The sequence below is a fragment of the Cyprinodon tularosa genome, unplaced genomic scaffold (assembly GCF_016077235.1).
Source record: "Cyprinodon tularosa strain WSP-4 unplaced genomic scaffold, ASM1607723v1 ctg28, whole genome shotgun sequence".
Lineage (NCBI taxonomy): Eukaryota > Metazoa > Chordata > Actinopteri > Cyprinodontiformes > Cyprinodontidae > Cyprinodon > Cyprinodon tularosa.
Genome location: NW_024038985.1, coordinates 1307372 through 1329807, shown reverse-complemented (window position 1 = coordinate 1329807; position 22436 = coordinate 1307372). Strand labels below are relative to the sequence as shown.

Below are 22436 nucleotides of genomic sequence, written 5' to 3'. Positions count from 1 at the left end.
TGTAAGAGCTATGAGAAAAGCAACTTTTAAACAGGACGTGCACAAGGAGAAATGGCCTTGTGCACGCAGCATTTGTTTCCTCTCTGGAGCAGGTACAGGGTTGTCTATGTGCATTTTTTTTTTTAAAGTGGAGAGTGCAGGTCTTTAAAAAAATTCAGGAAAATCATCCACTATACCTTTGACTCATAATGATCAAACTTAAAGGATAAATATAAAAATCCACGCTTTGTGAATCATTTATTAAAAAAAATATAATTCGAAAAAGCATTTATTGAGGTTTGTCATGTTTAGGTTTCAGGTTCCTAACCCACATGCAGAACACTCGTCAGACAGGGAAAAAGTTCAAAGGTTTATTGAATAAACACAGTACAGATGATAAACAGGTCAGGGGGTAATCAGATCCAGAACTGGTCACGACTGGGTTTAATGCAGAGGGGGACAGAGGAGTTAGCAGATGTCCAGGTAATTGGCAGGATGTGAAGGCGCAGGTCTGTACCTGTTCTGGAGTTTGAGCAGAGCGGCAGAGGGGGGGAACCAGGAGGGTCCAGAGGTAGGCGGCAGGCTAAGGGTTTGGTGGAGGCAGAGCTTAGTTTGCAGATCACAGATTTGAGTTTCTCTTCCAGATTCTTCAGAGAGCAGGCAGGCAGGTCTTTGACTGGTTTGATTCTCCAGAGTTCTTCAGAGATCAGACGGACAGATTTCCAACAGAGGAAATCTTCAGGGTTTCTGGTTTCAGACAGGTTCAACCTGGGAAGCAGAGAAGACAAAACAGATCAGGTTCTGGTTCAGGTTTTCAGGGAGTCAAAGATTCAGACAGGCAGGTTGGCTCAGGCCTGCTAACCATAACTGGCAAACACTCTGGCGCTGGAGTGAAGCTCTCCACCTCCTTAAGTAGGGACCTCTTGATGAGCAGATGGAAAACAGGTGTTGCAGGTGAGCACCAGCCCTCAGGAAGGGATCCTTGGCGCCCTCTGGTGGGCAAACCTCCGGATCCCAACAAGGTTAACCTGCAGCAGCAACACCTGTGAATTGTAGTGTAAATTTGTTGCAACTGTTCCAAGTCTCCCTCACATTTTAGCTGAGTTTATAACAGAGGACTGCTAAGAAGGATTTATCTTCATTAATGGATAAAGAAAAAGATTATGGGCTCATAATTTGTTATGAATACAGTCACCTGTATTCAGTCTGGATAAATGAAAGGTCAACAAGCGTTTATTTGTTTTAAAACTGATAGTAGAATGTTTTCAAGGATTTTTATTTCTTATGTATTTAGGTATTTTTTTTTTTTTGTTTAGCTCAAATATTTATGTTCCTTTTTAATAATTGCATCATAGGTCTTCTTAGTCATATTATTAAATCATTAATGACAGCTAGATGCTGATTTTCTATTAAAGAACATGTATTTCTTACAATTGGAAATGGAAATATTTATTCTTAATAAATGTAACATATATCTATCTCTGTGTCCATTCAGAGGTATTTTGACCTTTCTGCTTCAAGATTAATTTAATTTAGACCCCACGGTCATGAATAGATTCCTGTGTGCCTCTGTAGCAGCCTTTGTGTCACGCTGTGCGTCATCACCTTGCTACTCCCGTAGAAAATTCCCCTTTAACATTTTCCTTACTGTGCCTGCTTCATGACTGCTATGAAGATGCTTCATGAGATGTTTTGTCATACTTTTATCATACTGATTTTAGATATTTAAAGATGGTAATGAATTACAAAAAAATAAATGTTTCTTTAAAATTATTCTTCTCTTTATTAAGAAAAAAAAAAGCTATCCAAACCAATTAGGCCTCGTCTGAAATTCATATTTCCCCACCCCAGGTAAATTATGAAGAAAATGTAAGGATATGTAATTTTTATCTGATTTTACTGATATCACCAAGGCTTTATACCCTTTATGTTAAAGAATTTGATAAAATAGAACCGGTATGTTGAATAGTATTTGACCTACATTACATAAGTAGACCCATGATCTAAAGCGGTGGTTCTCAGAGAGTGTGGAACAACCCGTTATTATGAAATAGGAAAATGTGTCTAAATTAAATACTTTATGGGCAAAGAGGGACACATTCATCCAGATTAGCGGCAAAGATTATTTGACAGTTATCCCAAACACTTGATGGCAGCTGTTGCTGCAGCAGGTTAACTCTTGAGATCTATAGAACTTAAAGGGTGTAAAGGGCTCATTCTTTTCAGATAGTCGTTGGTTTTCAATATTGTCTCAAAAGTTATCCTGTCTTAAAATCTGGGGGGGCTTTCATTATTTTATGCAGGCCAGTTAGTTATACGTGACCCTATACACCTAAATTCGGCCAATCATATATCAACGGTCTGTCAATCACATTTTTTCGGTCATAACATCTTGATTCATATGTCGCAGCTAATATACGCAACGGTTGAAATAAGAAATCAGAATCATTTCCTTTCCCATTGAGTTCCGTCCCAGTGTTCACGGGGATGGACGTCTGTGTCTTCGGCAGGCGTAGAGCTAACAGAACTGGCAGCGTTGCGAGGCAAGGGCTCAAACATGTACGGCTGGAAGCCTTCTACACCAAACCAAGCTTCTGCCGCCCTGGCGTCCTCTTCCACAACATCTTCCTCCCCGCTTTCCTCCTCTAAATAAAAAATGGACTCATCCACGACCTCCGACACTAAACTCTCCTCCTCTTGCATGTTTCCGCTGTCCATAGCGTTCCTTGACAGTGTCGTTGCTAATTCACCAATTTAGTGCTAATAGGTTCCCAATGAATTTTCCCATTGGGAACCTGCTAGCACTACGTTGCTAACTGGTTAGCAAGATGCTTCCGACAAACCGCCCACAACCAAAAAGCTTGCGAACCTTTCGCCACAACAATCCTGACCTCTTAATAACGACCAATCACATTCACCTTAGTCACTCGTGTAAAGACTTGCACCACTCCGAAGAATTCGAAAATGCAACGGTTGGAACAACCGTTTCCCTACGACTTTATCACAATCTTTTAAAAATTGCATTTTGTATCTACTCAGGTTCTTTATCGCTTTATGCTTATGTTGGTGGTCTGAAACAATAAGCGGTAAGAGGTCAAGAGGGGAGTAAATATTTTTTCATCTGACTGTATGAGGGGATTTTTTTTTGCTACTTCTTATGTTATTATATTGCTAGGCTAGACAAATATCTCTAATTAAATATACTTTCCAAGTTTGTGTTATCACGGTGTGTTTTTCAAAAATGCAAAAAAAGTAAGCAGGTATTTGTCTGAAAATGCTCAGTGAGGCGGTATAGAAGTTATAAGGTTAACAATGCAGCAGGACACCCTGCTGCATCGCCCTTTATCATTGATCATATTTCTCATTTTATTGTTTCTGTTCTCTTTGTGTTATTTTCTCATGTTTCTTTTCCCTCCATCTGTTCTGTTTTCCACTGGACTTCTCAGACTATTCCCTCACAAGTAAGTTTCTTTACTCCATTTCTTATTTGCTTATTTGCTTCTGTTTGCATCATTCCCATGAGAAATCCCTCATTATTACCGTAACAATTCAAATGAAAACACACACTCTTTAACTGTATACTGTTCTCATTCATCCATCTGATGTGCGTATAAAGCCCATTCCTTTACTATCAAATTGATTGAAGATTGTTTTAGAACAGTATGATAGTAGTAGTTATTGAATCTGTTTGGTCTGAGGAGTAGCAGCAGTTTTCATCATCTTAGACTCATCAGAGACATGACTATTAGAGATAGCATCAGTCATGTAATAATCAATGTGCAATGCCATTTTTTTCTTACCAGTAGTGTAAAAGCTGTTTTTTTGCAAAAAGAAAAAAATAGAAAGTCTGTAAACTGTCATCTTGTTTCTGTCGTAATTCATTACACAAGAACATCTTTATAAGAGCCAAGCGTAACCTCAATCGAATCCAAAATGCTGTAAATATTATGCCCTGCAAAGGGTATATATACACCTGGGATGTCTCTGCATTTTATGTTACACATATAGTGACACTTGATGATATAAGTGGTATATAAACGATTCAAAGGGGAAATGATTTCAATAGAAAAATCAGTGGGGCATGCGTAAATATTCCTTTTTTTAATCCTAAATAAAGTTTACTGGAAGGAATTTTAAATTAGGGTAGGGCTCTAACCAGTTTTGGGCAAGTTACTTTAGAACAAAAGTAACTAGTAATAATTACTACTTACCTCTTAAAGAAAAGTAAAAAAAAAAGTGGCTCGGTTACTGCTCAGTGAAAGTAACTAGTTACTAGCCAAAGTAACTATGCAGTTAGTTTTTATTGTCTAGAGTCAGAGATGGCAAAAGTACTCACTTTCCGTACTTGAGTAAAAGTACAGATACTTAAAAAATACTCTGGTAACAGTGGAAGTACTGATTAAACTTCTTTACTCAAGTAAAAGTAACAAAGTACAGGCTTGTAAATATACTTAAAGTATAAAAGTAAAAGTAGAAACCAATTTTTTCATGCCGTTGACTACATTTTAAATGGATGTCTGCCAATAGGACTAGATCTCCGTTGTGTTCATTTTCAATCATCTCGTCGTCCATGCTACTATGCTAACGCCACCGCCACCAAGCTGCAATGATTTGCCGCGAATGAATACCGCCGAATCTGTCGATTCATCTTGTAGTGGTGCGTCAAATGCAACGTAGATTCCCATCCAATTAGATTGAATTTGGTATTGATGACGTGAAAAATAATAACGGTAACTCCATTGAAATTATTCAAAACTAAATTAATGAGCCAATTTTTTAAAATGTAAGGAGTAGAAAGTACAGATATTTGTGTAAAAATGTAAGGAGTACAAGTAAAAAGTCGCCATAAAAATTAGTAAAGTAAAAATATCTGAAAAATCTACTTGAGTACAGTAACAAAGTATTTGTACTTCGTTACTTCCCATCTCTGTCTAGAATTGAAGAATATTGAATCTTAAATGCAGCTTGTGGTTCAGTTATGGAATATAAGGCATTTATTATCAACAAGTAAATGTAATAAATAACTCAATGGTCTAAATATCTGAAAACATTGAAAACTAATTTGCATTATTTTGATGTGAATGGTTTGACAGGCAAGTTGCAACATGATTATGTTCAGTAGATGTGATCCTGTTTCTTGCTTTTCAAGAAATGTAACAAAAAGTAAAATATATACTTTGCAATGAAAGAAACAGGGGTTATTAACAAGGGCTATTCCAGAAATAATATCCTGGAAGGATTGTATGATCCCAGTGTTTTTGCATGAGAAAATGTAAACCACGCAAATAAAATCATTATAGCCCTGAGAAAGTGAAGAATGTGTCTTAATTAAAGGCAACCAGTTGTCAGTCAGTGTTATAAATGATGGGCTGAGCTTCTTTAGGTTACAGCTTCTGACGGATGTTGATAAAGTCATTGTTGCTGCACATAATGAGCAAATCACAGAAATATTTAGCCTTCAGTGAACGCTTTATTGTAGGAACGCTGTCACTGAATCAGTGGCTCTACATCATCGTCTTTCCTCTGTGTTCATGTAGAAGTTGCACACAGCTGTTGCTGCATGCATGTTGCTAGCAGGGATTACTCCAGAAAACTGTAGTCCTTATTTACATGCGTTAAGTAACGAATAACGAATCTACTTAAAGCATAGTAGTGACTAAAGATTACTGACTTTTACAAAGTAATTAGTTACAGTGCTAGTTACAGGAAAAGCAATGTATTTACTGTAACGTGTTGCTTCCAAGATTTTAATATCTTTAGAGCTCTTTTAATCCATCATCCGAGTATGGAACATGAATGGACGTCTTGCAGACCTACCAAGAGATGGATGTCCACTTTAACAAATAGGCAGAGTAAGGATAGTATTTATCTAAAAAAACAGTAATGAGCCCTTGGCATCCATAGCTGAGTTGAAGAATCTATTAACAGGCCTAAACTCCACAAATTTGACTTTTTAAAAGGTTATTTGATGTTGTCCCCAACAACTAAACCCTAAAGCTGAAGCTAGGTAGGAGAAATGGCAAACAAATTAAAACTCTGGTCAGATGAGACCATACTTTTTGTCTTTTTACAAAAATTCTTTGTAGTGGAAAACAACTGAACAAGCACCTTCTGGTGAAGCATGGGGTGGCAACACGTTACTCAGCAGGCTTGGACTGGGAACGATTTTCAGCCCTGGCATAAAATGTTCATAAACTGCCTGAACCAAAATCTATTGATCTCTTAGGTCATGAATCTAAAGAAGAACATTTTTTACCCACAGACGGCCATCCTAAACTGCCAGATTGGGAAACATCCCAACCTGGCAACAATGCACGTAACACAGTAAACTTTAGCCTTTAGATGCAAAATCCCATCATGCACAGCAATTTATTTTTGCTAAATATTCCAACATAAATTTGCCAAATATAAGAGGAAATTAGTAGTTTGGTTTAAAGAAAGTTTTAGTTTTATTATAATCTAGTTTGTTGCAAGGATTTTACAATTTGAAGAAATACAAAATTACACCATTTGCCAACCGTCACAAGGATGTGCATGACAAGGAAGGGCTATATATACTGCTTGCATCATTTAAGTAAATAACGTTGCATTACTTCTTTGAGTAGGTGCTTTGGCCGAGAATAAGTGTTCGGGCCGGTATGATTTAAGGAAGGCCGGCCCTTGCACGCTGAAATTAGGACTGGCCCACCGGGCAAATGCCCGGTATCACAGATTACCAGTGTAAGCCTGCTACTCAGTAAGCACAAAGAGATTGCGGCAGGATGAGTGGCATTAAAGGAACAGTCCTAAGTGATCATCTGTCAGAAGCTGCAAAAGTCTTTAGAAAATGAGGTGGAGACTCATCTTCCAACTGAACATTGAACCTAAATATCCAGCCAGAGCTACAAGGAAATAGTTTTGGTTTAAGCAAGAAGAACATTATAAAATTTAAGTTTCAAGCCTAAATTCAACGAAAAAGTCTTTTAAAAGACCAAAAGAATTAGGTTAAGAAATAATTTTTCAGCAAACCAGCCTGAACTTGAACTATTTTGTTAAAGAGAATAAATCAAAAGTTTGGTTTCTAGAAGTGTGATCTTGGTAGAGACATAGAGCAGTGGCTTTCAGTTGTAAATGTAGATCTAGTTGACCAAGTAAAGATGGCTCTGCAAAGCATCATCCCATATAAGCTGAATACAAACACACACCACAGTCTTCAGGCCTCGAATGTAAGAGCCTTTCAATTCAGGTAGTTGTGATTATTTTGGGCAAGCAATGTTTGTGGTTTTGATGAAATGTGAAGTTCACAGAGTATAAAAACAATCGGAGAGCATTGTAGGTAAACCAGGGATGCATTTTTTAAGAGCTCAACTTAATTCCCAGCTTAGTCAGTACAAAGAATTATATAATTTCAGCATTCAGGATATATAATGCCGGTATGATGGCAGATATGGCCTTCATGAAAACATCCTTAGCTGTTTTTTGTTTGTTTTTTTGTGTACCGACTCTTCAGGTTTACCTTAACTGAGTTTAGCCATATTATATTATATTCTGTATATATTATATAATTTTAAGCAATATATAGAGCCAAAGTTTCAATAAAGTTGAAATGCGTCCATAAAAAACAGCAATTACAATCAATCACACCACACCTAAAGATGTGAAACTGAAACACATTGGTGCAGCTTACTGTACAGTAGCAGCCATTCAAAATGGCCTCTCCTAGTCATACGCCAGACGAATGGCAGCCCACTTCCCTCCAACTCCCAGCAAAATCCCCTCCAACTTCCAGCCACCAGAGTGACTATCTCTTGCATACAGTATATTTTTAATCTGAGCCTTTCACTGAATTACAGGGACTGACCAGGAGATGATGCTTCTCTTTAGATCTTAATGTCAGCAAATCATGGCAGAAAGAATATTTTAGTACAAAGATTGATGTTTAAAAAGGGTTTGTAGGGGACCAGCCAAGGGCCCATCAAGGAAAGTGGGAAAATTTTGAATGGCTACTATTTTTTTATTTACTAATTCCTTTATTTAACCAGGAAAAGTCCCATTGAGATTAACAATCTCTTTTTCAAGGGAGTCCTGGCCAAGACAGCGGCAAAAGATTACATTACAAATTACATTACAGTTTACAATTACATCTATCTATAATTAGAAATTCATAAAACAGTTACAAACCATAGATCTCATTTCCATACCTTTGAGCAATCGTTTAAAATGTCCGATTGGAATCAAATCCTTCAACTTCCAGTCTTTCTGAAGATTGTTCCATGCTGTGGGGGCAGAGTACTGAAAAGCTGTCTTTCCAGCTTCAGTGCGGACACTAGGTACAGACAGAAGCAAAGACTCTTGAACGTAGAGAATACAGTCCAGCCGCTCTTGGTTGAATGTACTCACAGAGGTATGAGGGGAGCAGACGCAGAATACCCTTATAAATGATCATATACCAGTGAGTGATTCTACGAGTCTCTAATGCTGGCCAGCCCACACGTATGTAAAGTTCACAGTGGTGTGTGCGAAGCTTACAATTTGTGATAAATCGTAGGGAGGCATGGTAAACTGAGTCTAACATTTTTAGAACTTGATCTGGGGCATTGATATAGATTGGGTCACCATTGTCCAGAATGGGTAAAAACGTTGCAGCTACCAGTCTCTTCTTCGAATTAAAAGAGAAACAAAGCCTATTCCTGAAGAAGAAGCCAATTTTCAGTCTGAGTTTCTTTATCAATTGTTCAACATGAGGTTTAAAATGTAGACTTACGACTTTCTAATGTAGCCAATCTCCAATCAGAAGCTTAAACACATCCGAAGCAACAGCAGTTGTTGCATGGGGGACATTTCTGCAGTTTCTAAACATAACTGAGCCCTGCACTTTCTCTACTAAGGACTCCCATCTCTCTTATGCTGTTTTCACCATTTTTCAGTTGCATCATCGATGCCACCTGCTATTGCTGCCACCAGCATGGCCATTAGTGAGTATGCAAGTCCAGCAGTATGTGTCTCACCTATTTGTCCTACTTACTTGGCTTCACAGTTAGCATAGATGCTAGTTAATATGTGGTGTGGCTCACAAGAGGGAATTGTGCCTCATATAATAATCATAACTAATCCAACTGGAACTATGTCCACTTCTGGCAGTTTATTTTTGATTTTCTCATTGTGTTGATTACTTTTTGACCCAACTAACACTTGTTTGTTTTGTATACACTCATGTATACAAAATGACAAAATAAATCTGTCTAAGACTCTAAGTTTAAAAAGGACAAGCTAAGTGGTTGAACGGGGTTCCTACACATTCAAAGTTGCTTACTTTTTGAGACTCAAAAACTTTAGCGGATTTCTAGAGCCAATCAATTTACTTAAAGCATAGCAAAAACATTTTTATAGCGATGGATGGATGGATGGATGGATGGATGGATGGATGGATGGATGGATGGATGGATGGATGGATGGATGGATGGATGGATGGATGGATGGATGGATGGATGGATGGATGGATGGATGGATGGATGGAGGGATGGATGGAATATAAAAAGGTGGAAGGATTTGTTTGACAGTGAACTGATGAACATACTGATGTTTTATTTCTTCAAACTAATCCAGTTTACATCGTTTTAGTTTTTACTCCTTTTCCAGGCTGCATAGGAACCCTGTTTATGGTTATTTATGTGTATTTATGTCGACTTCCTTATAGTTACTCATAGCGTGATTGACATTCCTTCACAGTGAATGAATGATTTAGAACTAACATGCTGTTTCTAAAGGTAGCTGACAGGGTATTAACATGTCGCTGTAAAGCTTGTTGATTTGAATCTTTACTTTCATCAAACAGCATGTTTACCTTTTTGTGCTTTGACATAAACTCTGATCCATGTTTTTGGGCTAACCTTTAGTACAAATCAGAAGAAATTGCATTAATGTGTTTGAGCAAGATTCTAATGTATAGTTGGTATAACAGTGTAAGACTGTACCATTTAACAAATTTATTTCTAGCAGTAAAATTGAAGCCATAGACCAACCTGGATGTTGAGATCAGAAAAAGGGGAATGATAATAATGCTTCCAATCTCAATCTTTGTTATATGTTGGCTCCTTTTCCCACTTTAGTCTTTATCATATCATTTTCATAGCACTCCTCCAAACCATGAACATACATTGACATACAGTATTTATTTATTTTTTGTCTTGTTTTGTGATGATAACTCTGGGAATAAATCCTCTAGAGATTGATAGTAGCCCAACAGATTTGCTTATTGCCATTAGGTCCATGCTTCTATATGAAATTTTATTGAAAATTATTTTGGGAGTTAAACCAAATACAGCAACCACAGAGAAGGGATGAGAGGTGAGAAAGAATGAGGTGGAGACAGTAAAGAGTGCATGACAAAAAAATAAATAAATAAAACAGCTAAAATAGAGCACAGAAGATATACAGTAACTCCTAGAAGTTTGCCTCCAGACCTGTAGAGGAACAGAAAATAGAGAATAGAACAGCAAAAAGAAGACAACGAAAGTAAACATAAAGAAAAAGCTTAAAGAGCAGCAGGTATCTTAGATATCCATGTATGTTGGAATCAGAACCTATGGTGATTATACAATATTAATCTGGCTTGTATATAATGTAGCTGAAGCTTAATAATGAGTATTAGTTGGATCCATGAGCACCTGTAACCAAGCTCCTGTGCTATCTATGCATGGCATGCTGCTGAATAACGGATTTAAAACAACCTCAGAGTTAAAATATGTTTATTACATGCTGTAATGTTTAAGACCTTTTTCTGGTCAGCTTTTGGAAAAGTTGCTTCCTGTAGTCACATTTCAGCACATTCAGAACAACAAGCTCAATTTATTTTCTTCCACTAATGCAGGATGTAGATCCATTTGATTTATCTTAAATCTTAGACTTGAAAAATTTGTTTATTTTCTTCGAAGGGCCACAGCCTCTCTCCATCCTAACGGCGGTGGGTGGTCTGTTTAAATCCAGTCACGTCTATTGTCCACTTCCATCAGGATTTTCTCCCAAGCCATCAGCTCTTAAAACTGCTGAGAAATCCATTTGGTATTTTCTTGGTTTAATCTAGATTACTTAGGCTTTCAGCATAGAGTTTTTGTTTTATTTGATTTTGTGTTGTTGGAAGAGTTTTGGAAGAGAAGGCTTCTGTTCTGAGGTGTTTGCTTTCTATGGCTTCGGAAGATTTGTTTAATTTTATTGCGAATTATTCCTGTTGCCATTAAATCAAAAGTCCGCCTTTTCTGTTCTTCTAACACAAGCCCAATAAATACAGTTAATATTTTAGGTTTCATAATCAGTGGATGAAAAAAATAAAAGAGTAAAAGTACCCTTGCAGTTTTTTATGGCGCTGTGTATTGATCAGCCAGACTATCTATGTTATAAAATACACATGCAATTTTCCATTAAAGCTTTATCCTCATTATAGGGAGCATTCTTTGCTCATTGGTTCAGTGTTCAGCTCTGTCTCATTCTTGGACAAAGGTACCAATAGAGCTATTGCTGCCATTAACCTTTTGACCTCTTTTTTTTCTATTTTTCCTATAGAAGGTACTACTGTTCTAGTTTATCTTTATCTTCTTCCTGGACAGAATCCTTATGAAACTAATACTACAGTTATTGCTGTAAACTCTAGTTGTTATTCTTCCCTACAGATCGTACTCCTTGCTAAGCTATTCCTTATCTTTCTCCTGTCTAGAGCCCTTAACTGAGCTATTGCTACCATTATTGTTGCTCTCACTATGATTATTATTTATAGAAGAAGTGTTCGCACCGGTTTTGGTTTTGATAAGATAAGCTAAGATTAGATAAGATAAACTTCATTGTCCACAGAGGGGGCAAAATTTAGTTCTTCACAGGTTTTATTATTTTCCCAGCCTTCTTTCTTTTGTTTTCTGTTCTGTAACTTTAACAGAACCTGGCCCTGTTGGATAAGCATTGGTCTTTTTCTGTCAATGCCATTCTTGCTCCAAATGGAGAATTGTTGCAAAACCTTTGGGGTAGCATTATAATAGTTGTGTTTAAGTATATAAAAATAATAGATAATAATAGGAAATTTAGATTTTTTTTTTTATACAAAAAAAAACCTGCATATTTGCTCAAATATTGGGGTCTGCAACCTTTCATATCCAAAGAGCCGTTTTGCCCAGAGTACGACCAAATAAAAATTGTTTAGAGCCGCAAAATATAGCGTCATTTTTTCTAGAAAACTTTTTTTTTATCTTGCATAGGAAATTAGTTGTTGCCATCTCAAACAATCAATTCATATATTTTTAATGTTAAAACGTATAATTTTCAAGCTAATTCATAGAAAAATGTCTCTTAAAACATATTTCTGGTTCTTTTAATCTCATTCTTTTCCATCTTATAAAAAAAAAAACGCTTAAGCTATTGATACCGGTATATATTATAGTAAATTATTTAGCTCTTTATATACATTTTAGCCACTATTAAGAGCCGCTGGAGAGGGTCCAAAGAGCCATATGTGGCTCTGGAGCCGCAGGTTGCAGACCCCTGACTCTAGGACCTAGACTGACCTGTGCCACAACTTTGATTTATTTATTTTTTTTAAAGTGGGCTTATGTGCATTTTTTTCTTTGAGAAAGCCACAAATACATGCACTGAACAAGAGGTAGGACAGAAATCACAAACACTAAATGTTTGCATTTAAGAAAAACAAAACTCACTCCACACTGACTAACATTTTTGAATGAAAGTTGCCTTCATGTATGATTTAACCACTAAATAGATTTCACACTCAAATATTGACGCTTAGTAAAACCCGCTGTGCATCACATACTGAGGTGATAATGGTACCCCTTTCATCATATGTGGACAAGATGTACAGAAATGGTGGATTCCATGTCCTGGATGCGTTCCTGCTCCACCATAGCTGTGAATTAACTGAATATGCAGCTTAATATGCCATACAGCTCTGCAGAAGCCTTTTAATGAATCTTGCATTCGATTCAGATGTGTTGAAGTAATGAAACATTTAAAGCCTGCAGAACATTGGTCTTGATGTTTGACACCACAGTTCTAGATTGTGAATGTCTGGGAAAACCTTTAAGATATTCTCTCTTATGTTTAGACTATTATTGGTTGATCAGGAGACCAAAATCTGCATATTTCCTTTTAATGATTTCATGCCATTTAAACACTGCTACTATATATTAGTTTTGTCTTATACTTGAACTAATAAAATAATTGTATTAGTTGACTTAAGCTGCCTCATAACTCTAGTAAAATTTTAAGGACTTTTTTTAAAACTAGGGATTAATCTGATCTTGTTTTGTTGAAAGTTTTGTCTCTAACATTTTCATTTGTTTTGTTTTTTGTTGACATGTTTTCATCATTTCCAAATGTTTTGTATGTTTCTCATGTGCCTCCCCAACCCCCTCTGCCCCACTCTGTTCCTTCCATATTTTCCTTCGATCAATCATGTCCGTGTGCATCATGTGACTTTGCCATGCGGCTTTTGCATGGTGCTGACGATGTGGTCTTCGGTGATCAACAGAAGGTAACACAATTTTGTCCACAAACAATTTGGAAAATTAGATGGAAACACTTTAGATCCATTGTCATTTCTGCATTTAGCGTTGACATAGAACTGCTAAGCATGAAATTATTACACTAGAAATATTTCATGATGTCATTCTCCCTCATACTTTTCTTTACATAAAAAATGACTTTTTTTCCCACTACCTTTCTACAAACGCTTTAGAATAAGTTCTAATTTCTATGAAAACTCTTTGAAAATTTTAACTTTAACTAAAGACCAATAAAATAATTTTCAACACAGGAATCATTCTTAAGACTGAACAGATGTTTAAGAACAATCATACTGAGACCTATCCAGAATTTTAGCACAAAATGTAGCCTTATTTCTTTTAAAACACTCCTGCACCAGAGGAACATCAGCAGGATCTTAACTGAGCTTTGGAAAAAAAATAAAATCTACTGTATAATTCCAGAAGGAAATATATTTTTTATTTCATTTGAAAATCCATTGTATGAAGAAAGCTGGTAGAGGAACAGAATCCAAATTTCTAATGTTCATTGCTATGTTGAACAGTCAATGAAATGGCATCTGCTGGAGTTTAGTGGGTTTTACCATTTCTAAAATGAGAGAAATCGACTATAAATTGACTATCAGTAAATTTTAAATTTCTTCACGACCCTCTCTGCTGAAGAGCTTTTTTTCAAGATGGCTATATTATTTTATGGTTGCTCTGCCAACACCTAACCTGACTCCGTCAGATGGATTTGCTCTGTATATCCATCTGGACACCTTCCGTTGAAGTAATTTTGGGAAGGGGCGAAAATACTGGTTAGCTGATTGGCCTATGTTGGTGATAGACGGAACCAATCAGATCAACGAAGCATATGACGTACTAACAGAGCGACGACGAAAACACAACCACAAGCCAGGCTACTCTTGCCGAAACCAGTCGGGAGAAGAGCAAAAACATCTTTTCCTCTGAGAAAAGCCTCCAGAGCAGTGTTTTGCTCTTCTTTCAGTGAAAAAATACTCTGTAATTCCGATAAAACTTGCTCGATAGCCACGCTAACGCTAGTTTCATCGGCTGAAGCCGCCATGTTCTTTAGACTGAACTGTCGCGCTTCCCGTTGCGTCACACCTCAACCCGCCTCAAAGCCAACGCTGATTGGACGTTCGTTTGGTGAACGGCTCCAGATTTTCTTCAACGGAGAGTCTCCAGACTGATTAGCGAGTGAAATCTTGAAAGCTTGCGAGATCAGGATGGTCTCACGAGGCTAGCCAACACCTGCTTTATAATCTCAATACTTTACTTAAATCCAATAGAGTCTGTGGCTCAGTGTCAGGAGGAAGATGAGAGTCACAAGATTCAATGATGTTGCAGAAGGAAGGCAGGTTGCTACTAGTGTTGCCCCGATGCCATATTTTGGCCCCCATACCAATACCTGGCTGTCCAGTATCGGCCGATACCGGTACCATCTGTTTGAAACTGATGTGTGTGTTTATATAAAGAACTGCATGCTACTAGGATGTAAAATAATTGCCATCATGGCTTTTTCAAGCTGCTGCCTACCTTTGTAAAGCAGGAAAAAGACTAATACAAAGTGAATCAAGTAGAACTTTTTATTGTCTACCTGGAATGGGTGATAATAGTTGAATAAACTTTTGGCTCTCAATATTTTAGTGCAGTATCGGTATCGGTGCAACACTAGTTGCTACCTGGGCTTCATGACCACCTCTGCGACACTTGAGTGCGATTTCCTCCATGACACACTGCAGTGAGGCAAATTATACAAAAGGAGCCGACTGCAGGTCACAAAGAGGATCCTCGGTACCGGATTTCTGTATCTGTTTATTTTTTAAACAGATTTTTTAACAAGTCTCATGGAATATTTTGATTTTCAGAGAAACTAAAGAGCAGAGAATTAATGAATGTTTTCTCTTTTTGGAGCACAAAAGTAAAAAGTAACAAACCAAGAAATTACTCAAGTAAAGGTGAAAACATATTCAGTAAGAAGACTAGACAGTACTGAGAAACTAATTATAATATGTGATTTAATATTTGTAAAATCTAATGGGTAAAAAAAAAAAAAAGTAAAATGCAAATTATGCAGAATTAGGATTCTTTTCAAATACATAATTCCAAAAAATAAAATCAAGATTTCAATCTTAAAAAACCCTTTTGGAAATGTTATCATTTTTAAATTAAAACTTATCAAACAATGATTATTGTACTAATTGATAAAGATATTTTGATATAATTGTAGTTTCTCTGGTGCATTTGTGGTTAAACTAATTTGCTTTCTATATTCAGTGAAGTACATAGGGTACAATGGCCACAAAATTTGCTCTAGTAAAACTAGCAATACTTTAAAAAAATAATTTTCAAAGAAATTGAAAAGTAGAGTTTAGTAGAACAACTCTGTAAAATACATTTAGTTTAAAAACTATAGTATAGTATAGTAGGTCAAATCTTAAAATGCATCTGTTGCTATCTGCAGCATTATTACCAATAAATATAAATCCCCTCAAGATACATTTTGTACTTTTTCACTCTAAACAATCAGAATCTCTTCTTGCTACAATGGTTTTATGAATATTGACAAGTTTGCATTTCTGCAGCATGTGGGTTGAATTTCCTCTTTCCTGTCAGTAATTCCTCCTTCTCGTTTCTCCATATCTTCAAAATCCCACTCCTGTTTGCATGTGTTGTATCCTTAGTGTCATATCTTCTTCATGGTAATATGATAAACAGTCTTAATACGGTTAAAAGAATCACTGTTCAGCATCAGACCAAACTATTAACATAAAAATTAGTGTACTTTTTGTGTTTCCAGCCACTGTTATTTTTTCAGTCTCTTACTTTATGCTGGAATATAGTGAAGGGTGTCGTCTGCTGCACGTGGACTCTCACCGCCTACATGCATGTCTATTAAAAGTCATGGCTGGTGGGCATTCCACGTGCTCCACCCTCTGTGTGTGGTACCTATTTTCCAGTCTGCAGTCTGAGCCTTTCATCCTAACCACTTCTCTTTCTCTCTCTGATTGTTAAAAAGTTTTTTTTTTTTCCCCCTAAATCCAAACCAATGTTTTGGGGATAACAGCAAAGAATGCTCCAGTGGTTCACTGCTCCTGCTGTTGCTTTTACTAACACTTTCTAATTTATTTCCAGCCTCATTCATGCTCATGCCGGCCTGTTGAATTGTAGTTTGCAGTGCACTAACCTCAGAAATAAGAGCCCTTCATGCATATTCATCTCAGTAACTTGGAGCGCTTCCTCTGATTTGTAGAAAATTAGAAATATGTGCAAGAGATTTTTTTTTTTAAGGATTATTCAAAATTATTGCATGAATTGTGTCTCCTCTTTTCCGCTTTCCAGAAATGAATTTTGACCTATGTGTGCTGTGTTATTTAAATGTACATAACCAATCGGTTAACAGCTAATGGGTTTTTGTTTTTGCTCACAATCTCTTCAATCATCACAATACCACAAGAGAAGAAAAAAAAAACATTCCCAGACAGAGACAAAAACACACCGAGAACCACACTGACCTTCCCTCCCATAAGCCTATGTAAATGTTATTAAAAGTAATAGGATAACATGTCCAATCAAGGCCTACAGGCTCATTATCCTGCGACCGAGCAGAAATTACTCAGGAGGATGGAGCTGATAATGAGGAGATTTGAGGAGAGCAGCACCTCAGTCAGAGAGGCAGCCATTCAAAGCCCTCATGCTGTCCTTCAAGTGATATTCCACACACTCTATAATGATCATCTCTATTTCTAGCCTAAAAAAGTGTTTTAAATTAGCTGTTTGCTTGTTTTTTTTTGCCAAAGAGTTCTGGAGTGACACAGTGAGGAAAAGGAACCCAGTTAGCGCCTTAAAAAGGAGTGCTATCTCCTGTTGAACATGGGTGGTTTGGTTTTTTTCAGTATTCCCCATAATTTGAGTAAAAAAAAAAAATATTTTTTTTTTATTATGATTTTTGTCACTTTCCAATTACTTAGGAAAATATTTTAGTTCACCATCGAAACACTTATTGGCCCCACAAGGTACAGATATAAACAATGCCTGGATATAAACGTTTCTACAGGTAGTCTCTGACATAGGACTGAATCTATGGGGACAGAATTGTTGCTTTATTATTTACAAATGTGTGTGGAGAGTTGTATATCTGTATCTCGATTTGTGCGTGTGCAGGGGGATTTGAAAATGTGTAAATGAAACTGTAAATGTGTGAGGAGATTTGTGTGTCTGTACAACAATCTGCAAATGTGCAAAACTACTTGTGTGTGTGTGTGTGTAATCTGGTTTGCAAATGTGTAAAAAAAATCCACAAATCTGTATTCAGATTTACAAATCTGTAGTAAGATTTGCAAATGTGTAGAACAATCTGTAAGCACACACAGAGACACTGTGTCCCAAGTATTTTCGCTTCAACACCCAGAAATACAGACACATCATTGGTTACAGGTCCAGCGGTTTCTCGGTTAGCTCTCTTTACACACGTGATTTTTGCTACACTTCTGCCGTGTGAGATGCACAAATGCGTAAAAGGATTTGTATCTGTAATATGGGGATTTGCTGCCCTGGGCGCAGACTCACAGGCTGCCTCTTCCTCTTTTTTGCCCCGCTGCGGGAGTTGACAAGGAAGGGTGGCTGCTAACAGCGAGATGGTTCGAACGTTTGCGGCTAAAAATAATCCCAAAAAAAGGAATTTTTTCTTTTTTCTTAAGTCGCTTACCCGCTCACATATTTGTAGATCTGAATACAGATTTGTGGATTTTTTTACACGTTTGCAAACCAGATTACACACACACACAAGTAGTTTTGCACATTTGCAGATTGTTGTACAGACACACAAATCTCCTCACACATTTACAGTTTCATTTACACATTTTCAAATCCCCCTGCACACGTACAAATCGAGATACAGATATACAACTCTCCACACACATTTGTAAATAATAAAGCAACAATTTTGGCCCCATATGAATCTTTTATAATGACATTTCTTTTGGTGGGAGGAGGTCTGAAGCTTAGTTGCTCTTTAAGTTTGCCACTTGCAATAGATGCAAATCCCTGCAGGACTTGGCTTTATTGGGCTCAGTTATTATTAACTGATTAATTTCTTAAGCTCCTACTCCTTATCTTTGAATTTGATTTACATGTTTCTTTTTAGTCATTGCTGTCATAATTTTTTTAAATAACACGGCTGTAGTTACAGCAAAATTGGAACCTGATCTAATTTACACTTTAGTATCTGAATAGCTGCAGAGTGCTTGCAGTATGATCCTTTGTGCAGCATGTGGCAAACACAAAGCTGAGCATTAAATTAGCGAGTGCTATTGGTGAGTTGTTGACGTTCCATTGTAATGGCATGGAAGTCAATTATAAAGTAATACTGGACATGTGTAGTATATAAATAAGATCTTGAATTTTCAGCATGTCTAAAGCAAACCATCGGCTTTAGACATGCTGGGTAAAATGTTAAATATTTGTTCTAATTGCAGATCAGGCCAAATTTAGCCAAGTAGCCATTTTCTTTAGGCTATTTTTTACTGTGATGCATAAAAAAACATTAATGTTATGGTGTTTAATTGTTTCAAAAGGAGATGTTGCAATATTGGAAAATTAATATTTTAAAGCTTTTAGCACAGCTTTCTTAAGCCCTTCAACACTTTCTAGCACCAATTCACCGATGTTTTATAAAGCTTAATCGCCATCATAATCAGCTCAAGTCAGACAAAATGTTAGACTCCTTTTGTTATAGAATATTCTCTTTATTAAAAATCAGTTTTTATGATATATTTTAAAACACATTTTTTTATAGATTATATACATTACTTTAAAATGCACAAAGTCTGTGACACATTTGAGAAATTTGTTTCAGAGATGAGATGCTACACGTAGACAAGGATACATACAGTTACCATAAATATGATAATATACAAATTTAAAAAATGCTATTTGAAGAATGATGCAACTAATTGTAATGTGTTGTTCTTGTGCAGGGGAACCAAATGCTCCCTTACTAGAAGTCATGCCTATAAAGAGCAGTAACACTGTGAAAATCAAGTGGACCAAGCAGGACGACGGTGGATCTCCAATTAAACACTTGCTGGTCAGATACAAGGCTGTGAGTATACCGGGCGAGGAGGTGACATGGTGCCACTTTGCATCTTCTCTATTGTTTTCACCATTTAAGCAAGAAATAATGAAAAGATCCTTCTGGCAAATGGAACTAGGAAATACCAGCTGGGTTTTATCATAAGGATAGCCGCCAACAGCAACACAACACATTTAAATTCACTTAAATCTAAGTCATTGTTTTAATGCTACAATTTGTATCGTCTTGAAACAAACACATGCTCACAGACTGGGTTCTGCCAATTCTAAATGAGCATTTTTCACTAGGGAGAAAAGAAAATTATCAGTAACACCTAATCCCTGCTTGGCTTTTGGCCAGTGGTTTGCAACGGTATTACTATTGTTTCCTTTCAAATTGAAAACACTCCATTTGACTTTTAATGTACTTTTTTCTTTCAACTGGCTTACCTAATGTTTGGTACCTTGCTAGTCAATGCACTGTAGTTATACTAAATACTAATAACATAAAAGCATTTATTTACGTAGCCAGAAAGGTCCCAGTGAGTCCATCCAGGTAATATTATACCTCAAACTGAAATAGGTCCTTGTTTGAAACAGGTAAAAGAAAAATGAATCAATCAATAATCATCAATATGAACTGAGATGAAAAGCTTATATCGTGAGACATTTTCCAGCCATTTTGCACAGCGCTACTTATGGCCTTTTTTTCCCCCTGCTGTAATTCTATCAGACATTAACATTATATGTTTTAACTCAGTTCTAAAAGCAAAACTGCTTACTTAACACCAGAATAAAGCAAGCTGTCTGTTGGACAAAGATCAAGGCTTTGCTATGGTTGCTAAAGAATATCAATATTGCTGTTTTGAGACTGCAATTTCTTAAAGACAACGATTGTCTATTTAGAGGTCATACAACCGGTTCAGTGCCATGGTACATGTTTTTGATTCGGTAGTTTTTGCTCTTCATGAGGTTATCTGTTTTTGAAGAGCATCAGTCAGTCTTGCAGCAAAGCATACTTCTTTTTCACTGAGGGCTCTTTTAGTCCATCTAACCAGTCCATGTACTGGACTGGTTAGACCTTATAATTGGATATATACTTTTGCTTGAAAGTTTACACACCCTCCCACTAAAGAGAATGATAAATTCAAACTATTAATTGAATTTACAAAAAATCTGAAAAAATAACCAACCGACAACCAGTCAACTGGTCCAGAAGTCTTACTGAACATTTCTGGAAGGTTACAAAAAAAACTCTGAATTCAGTGATTGCCTCAAAGTTTTGCTCAACACATTTTTTTCAGGATCTCCATGATGATTGTTTACATTATTTATGTATTACATTATTTTTATATATATATAAATAATGTTTACATTATTTATATATATATATATATATATACATACACATATGAAGATTGTTTACATATGAGGATTGTTTACATTATTTGTGTATATATATATATATATATATATATATGTATATATATGTATACGTGTATGTGTATATATATGTATGTATATGTGTATGTGTATATATATGTATGTATATGTGTATGTGTATATACACTATATTGCCAAAAGTATTTGCTCACCTGCCTTGACTCACATATGAGCTTAAGTGACATCCCGTTCCTAATCCATAGGGTTCAATATGACGTCGGTCCACCCTTTGCAGCTAGAACAGCTTCAACTCTTCTGGGAAGGCTGTCCACAAGGTTTAGGAGTGTGTTTATGGGAATTTTTGACCATTCTTCCAGAAGCGCATTTGTGAGGTTGCACACTGATGTTGGACGAGAAGGCCTGGCTCTCAGTCTCCGCTCTAATTCATCCCAAAGGTGTTCTATCGGGTTGAGGTCAGGACTCTGTGCAGGCCAGTCAAGTTCATCCACACCAGACTCTGTCATCCATGTCTTTATGGACCTTGCTTTGTGCACTGGTGCACAGTCATGTTGGAAGAGGAAGGGGCCAGCTCCAAACTGTTCCCACAAAGTTGGGAGCATGGAATTGTCCAAAATGTCTTGGTATGCTGAAGCATTCAGAGTTCCTTTCACTGGAACTAAGGGGCCAAGCCCAGCTCCTGAAAAACAACCCCACACCATAATCCCCCCTCCAACAAACTTTACACTTGGCACAATGCAGTCAGACAAGTACCGTTCTCCTGGCAACCGCCAAACCCAGACCCGTCCATCAGATTGCCAGATGGAGAAGCGCGATTCGTCACTCCAGAGAACGCGTCTCCACTGCTCTAGAGTCCAGTGGCGGCGTGCTTTACACCACCGCATCCGACGCTTTGCATTGCACTTGGTGATGTATGGCTTGGATGCAGCTGCTCGACCATGGAAACCCATTCCATGAAGCTCTCTGCGCACTGTTCTTGAGCTAATCTGAAGGCCACATGAAGTTTGGAGGTCTGTAGTGATTGACTCTGCAGAAAGTTGGCGACCTCTTCGCACTATGCGCTTCAGCATCCGCTGACCCCGCTCCGTCAGTTTACGTGGCCTACCACTTCGTGGCTGAGTTGCTGTCGTTCCCAAACACTTCCATTTTCTTATAATACAGCTGACAGTTGACTGTGGAATATTTAGGAGCGAGGAAATTTCACGACTGGATTTGTTGCACAGGTGGCATCCTATCACAGTTCCACGCTGGAATTCACTGAGCTCCTGAGAGCGACCCATTCTTTCACAAATGTTTGTAAAAACAGTCTGCATGCCTAGGTGCTTGAATTTATACACCTGTGGCCATGGAAGTGATTGGAACACCTGATTCCAATAATTTGGATGGGTGAGCAAATACTTTTGGCAATATAGTGTATATGTATGTATATATATATATGTATATATATATGTATGTATG

At 37.1% G+C, this 22436-nt stretch overlaps 1 protein-coding gene across 1 annotated transcript in view; it reads left to right on the top strand.

The window, feature by feature from the left end:
• ncam1a (neural cell adhesion molecule 1a) overlaps nt 1–22436 on the top strand; it is a 473099-nt gene that overhangs the window by 407426 nt on the left and 43237 nt on the right. Inside the window, exon 14 of the mRNA XM_038290373.1 lies at nt 19484–19608. Within this exon, the coding sequence (XP_038146301.1) occupies nt 19484–19608 (125 nt within the window). The remainder of the gene's footprint in view (nt 1–19483; nt 19609–22436) is intronic.